At 33.9% G+C, this 15,804-nt stretch overlaps 1 protein-coding gene across 2 annotated transcripts; it reads left to right on the top strand.

The window, feature by feature from the left end:
• The first annotated feature begins 9,183 nt into the window (after positions 1-9,183).
• LOC107639560 (P-loop containing nucleoside triphosphate hydrolases superfamily protein) lies at positions 9,184-12,716 on the top strand. 2 transcript variants are annotated; one of them, XM_016343097.3, is made up of 2 exons: positions 9,184-9,937; positions 10,474-12,716. In XM_016343097.3, the coding sequence occupies exons 1-2, from the start codon at positions 9,862-9,864 to the stop codon at positions 12,009-12,011; spliced, it is 1,614 nt and encodes a 537-aa protein (XP_016198583.1). In that variant the 5' UTR covers positions 9,184-9,861; the 3' UTR covers positions 12,012-12,716. The 2 variants fall into 2 exon arrangements, with proteins under 2 accessions (XP_016198583.1, XP_016198582.1); XM_016343096.3 differs by having other exon boundaries at positions 9,199-9,937; positions 10,468-12,716.
• The last annotated feature ends 3,088 nt before the right edge of the window (positions 12,717-15,804 follow it).

Below are 15,804 nucleotides of genomic sequence, written 5' to 3'. Positions count from 1 at the left end.
GAGTATGAAATGTGAAAGGAAAATTTTGGGTAGCTAGGTGTGAAATTTAAGTTATATAGAATATATATGTGTGTTAGGTGAAAGCTTGGGTTAATTAAAGATTCAATTTATAAGCTTACTTAGCCATATATATACCCTTACCCTTACCTTGGTCCCATTACAACCTTGAAAAGATCTCATGATGTTTGCATTAGTATATTAAATGTTGTTGATTGGTTAGGTGAAGAACAAAAAAATTAGAAAGTATGATTAGAGAAGGATAGAGTGATTACCCTATACACTAGAGAGACTAGAGTGTACATACATCATCAGTGAGGGTTCAATGCCTAATTTCTATGTTCCCTGCTTTCATGAGCTACCTTCTTGCATTTTTATTTGTTCTTACTGTATAAGAATTGAATTAGTGAAATTTGATTTGTGATTGTCTTGAAGAGCTTATTTACTTTTGACCAAGTGGACAAGAATCATATAGTTGCATTCACATATATAGGTTGCATTGCATTGCATGAGTTTTACATGTTCCTACTCATTTATTTTATCTCCTTCAACTAAGCATGAGGACATGCTAATGTCTAAATGTGGGGAGGTTGATAAACCATTATTTTATGGTTTATATTATGTTTAATTGTGTGATTTTATCAAATCTTTACCCACTTATTCATTAAATTAGCATGTATTTACCATTCCTTCCCAAAATTACTCCATGGTTGAAAACTTGCTTCCTAGAGACTTTTAATTATGTATTTTAATTCTCCTTTATTCCATTCGATGCCGTGATCCGTGTGTTAAGTGTTTCAGGCTTTATAGGGCATGAATGACTTGGGGATTGGAAAGGAAGCTTGCAAAAATAGAAGGGACACAAGAAATTAAGGAGATGACCAGTGAGAAGTGACGCGGGCGCATGGCTCACGCGATCGCGCGAAATAGAGGAAATTGAAGTGACGCGATCGCGTGCCTGACGCGAACGCATGGATTGGAAACTGCACAAGTGACGCGAATGCGTGGACGACGCGCACGCGTAGCAAGGCAAACCGCTGGATGACGCGAACGCATGGATGACGCGATCGCGTGACGTGCGCAATCTGCAGAATTAGCTGGGGGCGATTTTGAGCCCTGTTTTGACCCAGTTTTTTGCCCAAAAAGCAGATTAGAGCCAGGAAACATGTAGAAACCAGGGGGACATTCATTCCGCATAATTTTTAGTTTTTGAGATCTGATTTTACTCCTCCGCTAGGTTTTCTCTCTACACATTCATAGTTCTTAGGATTTTGTTTTTTATTGCTTTTTTGGATTGGGATATTGAGAAGAGTTATTACCTCCGCCAAGACTTCATCATTCTAGTTTGTTTCCCTACTTATCACTTACTCTTTCATATCCTTAATTTGTTCAGAATTACTATTGGATTATTTTTATAATTTATTAATATAAGAACTATTTTTATTTTTAATTGGTCTCTTTGATTATTATTATTTATCATGTCTCTCTTTATTTCCTTTTCTTATTTTGTGAAGTTTACAATCATAATGAGCGAGTAGTTCCATAACTTGATTGGGAGTTGATTGAAAGGAGGACCTTGAGTTGGAATGCTCAAGAGTAAAATTATAATTGGGTTTATCGTTGGGTTGTCCTCTAGTCACTGACACTAGTCCTTCCCAAGGGAGAGGATTAGAACTTGTGAATAGAAACTGACTTCCAACTTGCTTAACTTTCCTTTATCTGGTAAGGGATAACTGAGCAGAACAACCTTCAATTATCAATTGATCATGGGAGAACTCCAACAAGGATAGGACTTCTGACTAATCTACTCCTGGTCAAGGTTTTTATTTAAATTACATAAATTCTCTGATTTAATTTCCTGTTTATCAACTCAAACCATTTTAGAAAACATCTGATTAATAAAATAGCACATCTTTCTGCAACTCGTTGGGAGACGACCTGGGATTCATACTCCCAGTATTTTAATTCTAATTTTGTGACAACCCTTCTAAATTGATAAGCGGATTTTTGTTGGTTAAGGACTGTACTTGCAACGTTCCTTTTATATCAATTTCTTAATCCGCCAATTTCCGCCACGTCAGTCACCTACTCTCCCGAATTCTCAATTTATCAACTCCATCCTACCCCATCCTTATGTCATCTCCAACCTCTACCACCACAACTTTATTAGTACCATCACATTCTTTAATTTCAACAATAATAACAATATTAAATTTTTTTAATAATAAAAAGGAATTTGGAAAAAGAAAGACATCAAGATCCAAAGAAATGGAAGAATGGAACAACAGATTCGGAGACAGAGATAGAAAAAGAGGGGTATAAAGTTAAGGTCGTGGAGTTGGAGATGGTGTGAGGATGCTGGTTGTGGTGATGGAGGTGAGGAATGAAAATGGAGGAGTAATAGGGAGAATAATTTTATTTTAACAAATTTAACAATTTAATTTTTTACTGTATCATCCAAAACGGTCACATCAGATAATAATGTGTCATTTGGCTTTTATCATTATCGAAAAAAATTACTCAGATGACGAAATGTTAGAAATAATAATGAAATTTTATATTAGTGTGTATAAATGACTCATTAAAAAATTAAAATGTATATTTATCTACCATATAAAAATTTGTATATACTTTTATCCATTTTTCTTTAAAAGAAAATAGATCTAGAATTCAAAGATTACCAAAAAAAAATAAAAAGAAACACCAAATGTTAGTCTCTTCGAAACCGTTGAAACACGTAAAATACTTTTCGCCTAAATCACTTCATTATTAAGTTGTAAGACCTAAGTCCTAATTCACTTGTTCAATATCAATCGCTTTACTGATTGAAAAGCCATCTCCATATCGCACAACTAACCAAGAACCACCACCACTACCATCATGCCATTAGAACTTACAAGCAGTAACCGTTTCAGAAGTAGAAAAAAATGAAGTTGAAAATCGCAACGCTACTCTTTTATCTATTCACTATTCTCTTGTTTTCTTTTAAAATTTTGATCTTGATTCCATTGCGATTTACTTGTAAAATGCAAATATTCACTGCAATTTACTCATAAAATAAATAGGACATAGATACGAATAATGTTGTTTAGGTGATAGAGATAATTAGTTAAATTTTTATAAGAGAGTAGTGGAGCCAAATAAATAGTGAATTTATATTTATTTATATATATATTTATGTCAAGCTGATGGAATTTAAAAAGAAGACACCGCTTTAACATGGTTTGTTAAATGTTGAAATTATACATCACGAGGAGTCTTTTTTCACTGAATCAACCATGTGTTTTGCATAAAGAAGACTTTTTCTTAATAATCTCATAGAAATGTACCACTTTTTCCATAATTTAATAATTTATTCGTGTAATTATTCTTTTTCTGAATTTTGATAAAATTATAATTTATCTCATAGACAAATTTTAGAGTGCAAGATGGATTGAAAATTTTCCCTAAGTTACTTTGTTGTTTGTGATTAAGGTATTCATATAATGTTAAGTTGTTTGTATAATAAAAACAGGAAATAAAAAAAAATAATCCTTAAGTTAGAAAATACTACAATGTCGTTTCTATTCTCAGAAATTTTAATATAATTTATGCATGGAGTATTTCTTTTTTAATAATAAATGCATGCACTGAAGTTTAATTTACAAAAGTGTTACATGTATATAAAAAATTAATTACAAAATTAATTATTATGTATTTATATATATATATATATATATATATATATATATATATTAATTTACATATTTTTTAACCAAATAATTAGTTATCAAAATAATCAAATCTTTAATATACAAATAATCAAACTTATTTACAGTATTATAATTAAAAAAATTATAACATGTTAACTACTGTTAGGTATTAGACAAATGACACAGCAAAATATAGAAATGAAAAATTAGAAATTTGTATAAAATATGAAAACAATTGAATAACTTTCTTTGAGAATTATAACTTCTCTCTATCACAAGGAGACTACAATAACACTCTCTCTTGACAAAAGGAGAACACACTTCTCTCTATCATATATAGGAGAAAACTACTCAAAGAAATATTATGTTATTCTATCTGGATGACTTGATTGAAATGAATTAAAGAAAAACTCAATTTATAGGTGAGTCTCTTCAATATGAACCATCCGTCAATTAGAAGTATATAATTCTTCTCTTTTTTCAACCATTAAAATCCTAAGGTTATAAACTAAGATTGTTTATTACCTTTCATTTTATTTAGTTATTATTTATTTATTTATTTTCTAAAATTAGCTTTACTAATCTTTACAATCTCCCACTTAAAGCTAATTTTGATAAATTTTCAAAATTCATGTTGCTCATGTATTCCATAGGCCGTATGAGGATCTACACCATTCAAACTTTTTTGTGTTGATTGGTTTTGTCATGGCATCTGCTAGGTTATTTTTAGTGTGAATCTTCTGCATATCAACACTTCCTTCTTCTACTACTTCCCAAACAAAGTGATATTGTACTCCAATGTATTTTGTTCTTGAATGAAAGGCAGGATTCCTTGCAATATGCAAGGCACTCTGACTGTCACAATACACAGAAATCTTCTGTTATTTGTGCCCGAGTTCTTCTATCAACCTTTGGATCCAAATAGCTTCCTTGCATGCTTGTGTAGCTGCCATATATTCAGCTTCTATAGTAGATAAAGCTACAACAGTCTGTAATTTAGATAGCCAGCTTACAGCTCCTCCTACAAGTGTAAACACATAGCCTGTAGTAGATTTTCGTTTATCAAGATCACCTGCAAAGTCTGAGTCGACATATCCATTGACAATGAATTCCGATCCTCCAAAACATAATGCAACATTCGAGGTTCCTTTGATGTATCTCAAGATCCTCTTAACAACATTCCAATGCTCTTTATCTGGATCTGCCATAAATCGACTTACCACTGCAACTGCTTGAGCAATATCTGGCCTTTGTACAGATCATGGCATACATAAGGCTTTCCACTGCTGATGCATACGACACTCGAGACATTTCTATCCTCTCTACTTCACTACTAGGGCACATACTTGAGGATAATTTAAAATTCATAGGAAGTGGGGTTGAAATTGTCTTACGTTCTTGCATGTTGAACCGTTGCAAGATCTTCTTCAAATAATTCTTTTGCGATAGCCAAATCTTCCTATCTTTTTTGTCTCGGTGAATTTGCATCCCTAAAATCTTGTTTTCTGGTCCCAAGTCTTTCATATCAAACTCCCTAGCCAACTGTGCCTTCAATTATTGGATTTAATCTTTGTTGGGACCTACCACCAACATGTCATCCACATACAACAGCAGAATGATGAAATCATTATCACCAGATCTCTTGTAATAGCTACAATGATTTGAACTAAGTCTGTTGTATCCAAGACAAATAATGAAAGAATCAAATCTCTTGTACCAATACCTTGGCGCCTGCTTTAGACCGTACAGAGATTTAGTTAACCTGCAAACTAAGTTTTCTTTTCCTTGTTCTTCAAAACCTTCTGGTTGGAGCATATATATCTCTTCTTCAAGTTCTCCATGAAGAAAAGCAGTCTTTACATCTAATTACTCTAGATGTAAATCAAATGCAGCACACATAGCTAAAACTACTCTAATAGTAGTTAGTCTCACCACTGGAGAAAATATTTCATTGAAGTCAATACCTTTTTTCTGAGCATATTCCTTGACAACCAATCTTGCACGATATCATTCCACCTGATCATTACTATCTCGTTTGATCTTGTAAACCCATTTGTTACCAATGGCTTTCCGACCTGCTGGAAGTTCAACAAGTTTCCAGGTATGATTCCTATGTAATGCCTCAATTTCTTCTTGCATTGCTGTCATCCACATAGAAGCATATAGATTGCGCATAGCCTCCATAAAATTTATTGGCTCTCCATCTTCTGTCAAAAGACAATATGCATCATGGTTTGTCAAAACATAATTTGAGTGCCAGGATGGTGTTCTTCTTTGTCGAGTGGATCGACGAACTTTTATGTCATTAGCCTCTGCTTCTTGTTCTTTGTGCTGTGGTTCTGCTTCAGAAAGATAACCTTCTCTGCATTTTTCATCTATTTGAACAGTGGTTATCTCTTTAACAGTGCTGTCATTTTCTTGTTCTTTTTCAATTCATCTTCTCCAAATATCACATCTCTACTGACAACTACCTTGCGGGCAGTGGGATCCCACATGCGATACCCCTTAACTCCGTCAGCATAACCCAAGAATATATATTTTCTAGACTTTGGGTCCAACTTTGTTCTTTTCTGGGAATTGTACATCACGTACACAAGACAACCAAATATATGTAAAGAAGAATAATTAGGTGGCTTACCTTGCCACATCTCCATTGGTGTCTTCAACCCAATTGCAGTTGATGGTGATCGATTTATCACATAACAGGCAGTTTTAACAGCTTCTGCCCAAAAAAGACTTGGCTAAACCTGCAGTTTGCAACATAGCTCGTGCTCTTTCTAGGAGAGTCCTATTCATTCGCTCTGCTACACCATTTTGCTGAGGTGTATATGCAACTGTGAATTGCCGTTGAATACCTGCTTACTTGCAAAATGTTAGAAAATTACTATGGACATATTCTCCTCTATTATCTGTCCTTAAACACTTGATCTTCTTTCCAGATTCAAGTTCTAACTTTGCTTTGAACTCTTTGAACATCGCAAACACGTCTGACTTCTTCTTGATCGGGTACACCCATAGCCTCCTAGAGTAATCATCAATAAATGATACAAGATATTTTGCTCCTCCTAGGGACATCTCCGGTGATTCCCACACATCAGAATGAATCAACTCCAATATGTGTTTGCTCTGAGCAGTTGATCTACCAAACTTCAATCTATGTTGCTTGCTTGTAATGCAGTGCTTACAAAACGGTAAGTTTACCGATTTGAGCCCCGGAATGAGATTATGTTCTACAAGAATCTTCAAGTCTCGTTCTGACATGTGGCCTAGTTTGTAATGCCATATCATCGTCATTTCTTCTTGGCTTGTTGAAGCAACTGATGCCTCTGCCTCTTACAAAGTATCTCCCACAAGCATGTATAGATTTGTTGCAATCTTTTCTGCTTTTATTACCACAAGAGCTCCTTTAACAACTTTCAAGATCCCACCTTCAATATGGGTCTTGCAACCAAGTTCATCCAATTGCCCAATCGACAACAAATTCTTCTTCAAGCCTTTCACGTGTCTTACCCCTTGAAGTGAACGAATAGAACCATCAAACATTTTTATTTTGACAGTACCCATTCCAACAATTTCTAAGGCATGATCGTTTTCTAAAAATACCGATCCTTCCAAGACAGGTTCATATGTACAAAACCAATCACGATGAGGAGTCATGTGCCATGTTGCTCCTGAATCAACAATCCAAACATCAGTGAGTTGTTTGCTGCCTTTAGAACCAATTGTTGCTTCGCCATATAGAATTTCTCCATCATCAGAGGTACTCGCAACACATCCTTGAGAACTTGATCCTTCTGGAACCTTCTCTATACTTTTCTTATTCCAACAATCTTTCTTGAAGTGCCCTTTCTTACCACAATTGTAGCATTTGACCTGCTTTTTACTTTGTGACTTTGGTCTACTTTGACTCCCACTGGAACCACGCTCCATTGATCTTCCTCTTGTCATCAACAGCACCTCTGCTTGCTTTGAGCTCTCTAATCTATCTTCCTTATTCTTGCGCTTAGATTCTTCTTCAAGAACCGCAGCAGCCATGTCATCAAAAGAAAGATAATCAGTCAAAATATTATTAGTTAAGTTAATGATAAGCTGATCATATGAATCTGGTAGACTTTGAAGTAAGAGTTCTACACGTTCATTTTCCGCTATGGTATATTCCAATGATGAGAGTTAGGAAAATAGCGTATTTAGATTGTTGATATGATCCGTTGCCGATGTGGACTCACTCATTCGAAGAGTATAAAGTCTTCTCTTCAAGAATATCTTGTTGTGAAGTGACTTGACTTCATATAATTTGGTGAGAGCATCCCAAATTTTTTTTGCTGTCTTTTTCTCTGCTACACTTGATAAAACTGAATCAGCTAGTGCCAAGTGTAAGTTTGCAACAGTATTGTTGTCCATCTCCTTCCATTTTTCATCTGTAATTCCAGTGGGTCTACTTTCAATTGCTGTCACGCAATCGTCTTTTCTCATAATGGCTTTTATCTTCAATTTTCATATGGAAAAATTACTCCCACTAAATTTTGGAATTTCATACTTTGCTGCTATTTTTTTAGACGGTAACTCACAGCGAAAAAAAAATATTAATCAGCAACCTTTGGCTCTGATACCACTGTTAAGTACCAGACAAATGACACAGCAAAATATAGAGATAAAAATTTAGAAATTTGTATAAAATATGGAAACAATTGAATAACTTTCTTTGAGAATTACAACTTCTCTCTATCATAAGGAGACTACAATAACACTCTCTCTTGACAAAAGGAGAACACACTTCTCTCTATCATATATAGGAGAAAACTACTCAAATAAATATTATGTTATTCTATCTGGATGACTTGATTGAAATGAATTAAAGAAAAACTCAACTTATAGGCGAGTCTCTTCAATATGAACCATCCGTCAATTAGAGGTATATAATTCTTCTCTTTTTCAACCATTAAAATCCTTAGGTTATAAACTAAAATTGTTTATTACCTTTCATTTTATTTAGTTATTATTTATTTATTTATTTTCTAAAATTAGCTTTACTAATTTTTACAACTACGTATTTTTATATATAGTGACTAACTTTAATACACATATAAAATAATTATTTAAAAAATATTAGTTGGACAATCTAATTTTTAATAAATTATAATTACTAAATTAGTCTCAACATCTATTTTGTTAAGAAAATCAATTTCACGCCAAAATTTGTTAAAAATTTGGAGAATCTGCCGCATTGTTATTTAAAAATATGAAAGCTCAAAAATTTTTTGAAGATATTAGCTGAATAGTTTTTTGGTGGTGAGGTGAATAGATAATTGCGTTAGTCGAACATTTTTCTTATGGTGGACTTTTGGCTCAATAAGAAAGATAACAGAGAAGCCGAAATTAAAGAAAGCCCAGTTTGTTGTGGGCTTCATGCTGAGCCCATGAAGCCCAAAATCGCAGTTAGTCTTAGAGAAAACTCTAGCGCAGTTTTGCTTCGCAGGCCCTCTGTGACTTTGTTAGCTTCGTTGTAGACAATAGGACCCTGAAAACAGGATTTCAGAAGTGAGTCGGGTATCGCCGAGCAGCAAGGATCCCATGGAAGGTGCAGGAGCCATGTAGACGATCGATCAAGCAGCTTAGGTGGCGGTTGAGCGCAGAAGGGGACGGTGGAGCTGCAGGCGTCGACGGCGATACACACGAGCAAGGAGCAACGAATCAGGCGCATCTGGGAGAGGGAGATTCTTCTCGCCGGGTCAGGTTTCGGAGATCCGGTTATCTTTCGAGCACTGTGTCCATTGATTCAGGGGATTCGAGTTCGAAGATGCTGCCGTCCACCTCGCCAGAGCTCTTCCGGTCATTTAGTCGCGTTTGCTGAGGGAAAGCCGCTGCAATGGAGGGCGTCGATTCTTGTCTCACGCGCAAGATGGAGGGGGAAATGTAGGTTTGAAATTCGGGTCGGGTTGGGAACTTGGAGCTTCTGTTTTGGCTTTGGGCCAGTTTTGCCCCGGGTCCCTGCCCAAAAAAAAAAAAAGAAAAGAAAACAGTAACGCTGTAAACTAGCTTCCATAGTTACTCTCTTTCTCCAAATCGGTTCCATGTTTCCCAATTTCAGTTGCCTCTGCGAAATTGAAGAAACCTTACCCTTAATTTAATTCCTTATGTTCCTTCCGTATTTTCGAAACCATACTCAACTAACATGGGTTATTCTGAAACCAATCAGCATGACGAAGAAGCATCCAAGATTCCAGCGTTGCCAACTGATGCACCTAATGGTATCGATTCTTTCTCCTGAATTTCGCTCCACATCCTTTTTTATTTTTATATTTTTTTAATCTAATTTGATGTTGTACCTAAATTGAACTTATTGGAATGAGTTTTTTCGTAACCTTTTTTTACAAAATTCAATGTTTTATTATGGAAACTTCGCATTATCTGTAAACTGTGCCTTATGCACATTCTAGGCTCGGAAATTGTTGCGTTATTGCATGGTATGAGTTTAGGGTTTATGCATTATTGCCAATAAAAGTGATTTCTCTTTGAGATATTCGGTGAGCAATATAATCCCCTGAAGACTGGCAAGATTGATGGATTGAGTTGTAACTGTTTTTAGTCAGATACTAAAATGCACATGACCTATGTTCCACGGAAAATTTTCCTATTGTTAGTTTTGTTAGAGTATATGTTATATTCTAAGATGGATTTTGTTATTTTTCTTTTTGTTATGTTGTCGAACTCTTGGGCATTGATGTTGTCTGATACATATGAGCATTTGAGCTCATCTTTTTTCTATTTGTGTTATGAGATTCAGATGATGTGAAATTGAGGTCTAGGGACCAAAGAGAGGCTCTCCTGGGTGAGCCAAAGTGTATCATATGTAGCCGTTATGGTGAGTATATCTGTGATGAAACTGACGATGATGTTTGCAGTTTGGAATGCAAACAATTACTACTAGGCAGAATCGCCAAATCCTTGCCTCCTGTTGGAGGAGTTCTTCAGCCGCCTAAAAAACTACCTGCAGCTGACGAGTGCTTTTATGTTAGAGAGAATGATTGTGAATCAGGAACTTTATCTTTAGCTAGAGATCAGGTTGAATTGCTTAGAAAGAAGCTTGAAATTCATGTGAAGGGTGATGTAGTGGCGCCGGTTTTGTCATTTGCTTCATGCAATCTCCCTGACAAGCTCCTCCACAATGTAGAAGCAGCGGGGTATGAAATGCCTACCCCTGTTCAGATGCAAGCAATCCCTGCCGCTTTGACGGGAAAAAGCACGCTTGTTCTGGCTGAGACAGGATCTGGAAAGTCTGCTTCGTTTCTTATTCCAATAATTTCTCGATGTGCAAGTCATCGCCTTGTATTTACTTCAGATAAGAAGCCTTTAGCAATGGTGTTGACACCTACCAGAGAGCTTTCTATACAGGTTGAAGAGCATGCAAAGTTGCTCGGAAAGGGGTTACCATTTAAAACTGCCCTTGTGGTTGGTGGTGAGGCCATGGCTAGACAACTCTATCGCTTTCAGCAAGGAGTTGAACTGATTGTGGGAACACCAGGAAGGCTTGTCGATCTTTTAACAAAGCATGAGATTGACTTAGATAATGTGATGACTTTTGTTTTGGATGAAGTTGATTGCATGCTTCAAAGGGGTTTCAGAGATCAGGTCATACAGATATACAGGGCTCTGTCACAACCTCAGGTCTTGATGTATTCTGCAACAATGTCTCATGATTTAGAGAAGATGGCAAATTCTCTTGCGAATGGTGTGTCGGTTATCTCTGTTGGGAAGGTGAATAGCCCAAATAAGGCTGTGAAGCAGGTCGCTATTTGGGTTGAGTCAAAGCAAAAGAAGCAGAAGCTGTTTGACATATTACTGAGTAGGCAACATTTTAAGCCACCTGCCGTAGTGTATGTGGACTCCAGACTTGGAGCAGATCTTCTGGCAAATGCAATAAAAGTTGCCACAGGAATTACAGCTAACTCAATTCATGGAGAGAAGTCCATGAAGGAAAGGAGAGATATAATGCAGTCACTTTTGGTTGGTGAGGTTCCGGTGGTTGTGGCTACTGGAGTTTTGGGTAGGGGAGTTGACCTATTGGGTGTGAGGCAGGTAATTGTGTTTGACATGCCAAATTCTATTAAGGAGTACATACATCAGATTGGAAGGGCATCTAGGATGGGAGGGGAAGGTGAAGCCATAGTTTTTGTGAATGAGGAGAGCAAGAATGTCTTTGCAGATTTAGTTGATGTATTAAAATCTGGTGGAGCAGCTGTTCCCCGGGAGCTTGCCAATTCACGGTATACCACTGGATTTTTTCCTGGTGGCAAGGGTTCAAAGAAGCGAAAGCATGGATAACAAAGTTTCTATTTCCCCGCTTAATTCCAGCTGTAGTTTTGATCTTGCAACGTTAGGGAATGGCACAAGAGAATACACACATTCATTAGTCATTACACTTTTGCAATTTGCATGAAGGCTCTCGTCCAGAGATTATGTTATGTGACCAATGTATTCCTTATTTCCTTAAGTTTAGTACCCTTCCAAGATTTTTAGAAACTGCAAGTGCTGTTTCTGCCTGTAATAGATAACATAGAGGCTGAGATTGGTGAAAGGATGACATGCAAGAGTCACATTGTCTCCTCTTTGTTCATCCAAACACGACGTGAATAACAAGGCTTTAAGATTGTTATGGTGGAGATTTGATACTGTTGGGAACCTGGTCAATTGTAAATTAGGGTCTTAGTTGTGAATATGTAATTTTTTATTGTAAGCTGGGATGGGTTTTGTAACAAACATCAAGGAACAGGAGAGTGAATTTTCTATAGTGGTTAGGGTAGAGCTATATGAACAATGGGAGGGGCATATCTGATATTTGCAAGGGAAATAGAATTAGGAGTGTGTGGTGGTGTGTTCCTCTTAAAGAACTTCAGGGGGAAAGGATTGGACTGCCACAGAGTATATTGTTTTATTTCTTGTAATTTCATGCTTTTAAGTTCTGTTAGGATATCTAAATGTCAACTCTAGTGTATTCTCTGTGTGTTAATTCCATACCAATTCTTTTTATGCCTGTAGTCCATTACTATGATAATTTTGCTGACATTTTACCAATAATGTGCCATGTTTTATTACTGTTAATCTGGATTAACCAGCTCCATGTCAGTAAAATTATGAGCTTAATGTTTTGCAGCTTTGGCTATATTAATATATTATTATGTATTATCCAAATCCAAATTAGTTAGAAACTACAATGAAGCAACTAGGTTGGGAGGATTGCTCTGTAATGGGCCTCTGCATTATCCAAATCCAAATTTGTTAGCCAGTGAGTTGGATACTAGATGGAAAAAAGGAAAAGATAAAGAATCATTTCTTATTAGTTATGAATCCAATCTATGTATCTATTTGAGAATAAAATTTATCTTCAATTATGGTGACTCTTTTTCATCCAGCCGAATAACATATTACTGTGCTGAAGGAGACCAACAAAACTTTTCTGCCATATCATTCTTATTTTTCCATCATTGCAGAGAACATAAAGCAAGACTTGACTAATAATATTCTTCTAGATACTGACTTTAATCTTCTAAAGCTTTTTCTATTCCTCCATTTAAACGTATAGTTGTCTTAGTAGTTCCATTTTTGTCTCTATTTGAAGGACAACAAATACGAATAATGAGAATTTCACTAACATTACTTTTGTTCTTTATTATGATAATCATCTTTGTTTACAAGTCAAGTTACCGCAATACAAGTAACTAGCATAATGATACTCCTTACATAATTATCATTGTTAATGAATATAACTTAATGTCCCTTTCAACTAACTAGTCAAGGGTACAATTTTTCTTGCCACCATTTGTAAACATAAATGTATGGGGACTACAAATGTTCCTGTACCAATACTATACTTTTATCCAATCTACTTTTTTTTTTTTTTCTGGGTACAAACGAATCTACTTTTATTTGATGTGCATATCCTTTGGACTTTCACATCGGGTGATAAAGCTATGTGATTTGATGAAATATTAAGTTATAAATTAGAGAAAAATATCTTAAATGACCCTTCCAGTTACTCTAAGAAATAATGAGGCTCCTAGCCAATTTTTTTTTTTTCAGTTTTGATCTTTAATTGTGTAAGACTATTAGACTAATTAATCATTTCGTCAACAATTTCTCTCTAAGCTTAATGGAATATGGTTATATGGAATGTTTAAACTGTTAATCTGTCCATTAAATATCAGTTGGATTGACAATCTTTTTTGCTGGGACTTTATTGTCTTTCAAGATCATTATCAAGGATTGTTTAGGATTTTTTTTTTGTTACTTTTTTCGTTATATATATACACTAAATTTTACTGTTTAAAAACCGTGAAATATTAGTTTTTTTTAAATTACTTATAGAAATTGAATAGAGAATATATTATTTTAATCTTTTTCCTATTACTTAAAAATATTATTTAAGATATTATATTATTATAATTATGTTAAATCTTAGGTGTATTCAATTTAAATTAAACATCATAATTTACAAAAATTTATTTATTATTAACTATTTGTTTAAATTATTAGAAGAAGTGCATATTCTATTTTATAATAAATAATAAAAAAATTAACATAATATTTTATCTAAAATAGATATAACAAATGAGAATATTTATATACTACTATTCTAATTTAATCCCCATAACAACTTTAAGGTAAACTATCTATCCCCATAAAAATTAATACCAAAGTCTTTTTCATAATAATACATAGATTGCTTAGCATTTTGTCATGTCAGTATATTAGTGTAATTATAATTCTATCATCAAAATTAAGTATATTTTTTCTTTTAACCTCAATGTTAAATTCTTATAACAGTTCCTACAGTAATTAACAAGGTGATTCCTACAAATAAAATCTCTTTTTAATAATATTAAATATTCTCTCAATTCATATTTTGTAACAGTTTTTACAATAATTAATAAGACAATAATTAATAAGATGCTCCTGCAACTAAAATTCTCTCTTAATAATGTTAAATATTTTCTTAATTATTCCATCATATTTTGTAAAACACATCATTTTTATGCATATACACATTACACGCAATTTTTGGAGTCTGAAATAATGAAAATACTATTGCCAACTCCTAACTTTAAACTATCACAACCAATACTTTTTTGCATTCATTTTAATAGTTTTACAAAACTCACAAATAACCATAATAATGTTGAATGAAACTATGACTTGTGTTCAGTATTTATAACCTGAAATTATGATAAAGTGATACTAAAAATAAGGGAATGAAAAAATATTATATAGAATTACTATCAAAGATATTTAAAAAATTAATTCACATTTATAATAAGATCATTAGAAGTAGTAATCGCTAACTTAAAATGCTAATTTTTGAATTGATTCAAGTGACCATTCAATGTTATTTTATTTTACTTTATTATTTATGTTTTAATTTTATCCAACGAAAAACTACAACCTATTTGTACTTATCAAAATAGTTGATAATATAGATATATGAAGATTTAATTTTTGAAACAAAATTAGTAAAAATAACGTTAGAGATTATACAAATAATTACTTTGTATAAAGTCCTAAAATGTTCAAAAATTTACAATGTATATTTTCATATAATTAAACTTCCATAATTACAAGAAATATACTTTTCATAACATATTTTTTTTATTTATATTCATATTTATGTATTTAAAATTATTTACATAATCTTTATTAATCACTTGTATTATTTATTTAAATATGCGCAATGTAACGACCTAACTCTTAGCACGTTATGACCAATGTTAATTGACGTTAGGTTTTTGTGTGGTCTAGAAATTCGCAATTAAAAGCTCGTTGTAAATATAGTTCCTAAACCGACAGAAATTTCTTTTGTACAAAAATTTGGTTGTCACAAGTAACAAAACCCAATAAAATTTATAACCGAAGTATTTAAACATCGGATTGTCTCTCAAGGATTTGCAGGGAAGTGTGTTTATTATTGGTTATGGAAAAGGTATAATTTTGGATTTTTGGAATAAGGAACAAGTAATTTAAATGACAAGAAAAAAATAAATTAATAATTAAGAAAACTCTTGGCAAGGTATGAAAACTGAAAATCTCATCCTAGTCATCCTTATCAGGTGTGATGAGAATTATT

This window comes from Arachis ipaensis, chromosome B4 (genome assembly GCF_059453495.1).
Source record: "Arachis ipaensis isolate K30076 ecotype BB chromosome B4, ASM5945349v1, whole genome shotgun sequence".
Lineage (NCBI taxonomy): Eukaryota > Viridiplantae > Streptophyta > Magnoliopsida > Fabales > Fabaceae > Arachis > Arachis ipaensis.
Note: the sequence above shows the minus strand (reverse complement) of the source record. Positions and strands in the feature narration are given on the sequence as shown.

What these genes read in the sequence shown, in the direction of transcription:
- LOC107639560 (XM_016343096.3), top strand. Translation starts at nt 9,862, where the DNA reads ATGGGTTATTCTGAAACCAATCAGCATGACGAAGAAGCATCCAAGATT. An exon ending in GCCAACTGATGCACCTAATG is followed by an intron (nt 9,938 to 10,467) that starts GTATCGATTCTT and finishes TTGTGTTATGAG; the next exon opens with ATTCAGATGATGTGAAATTG.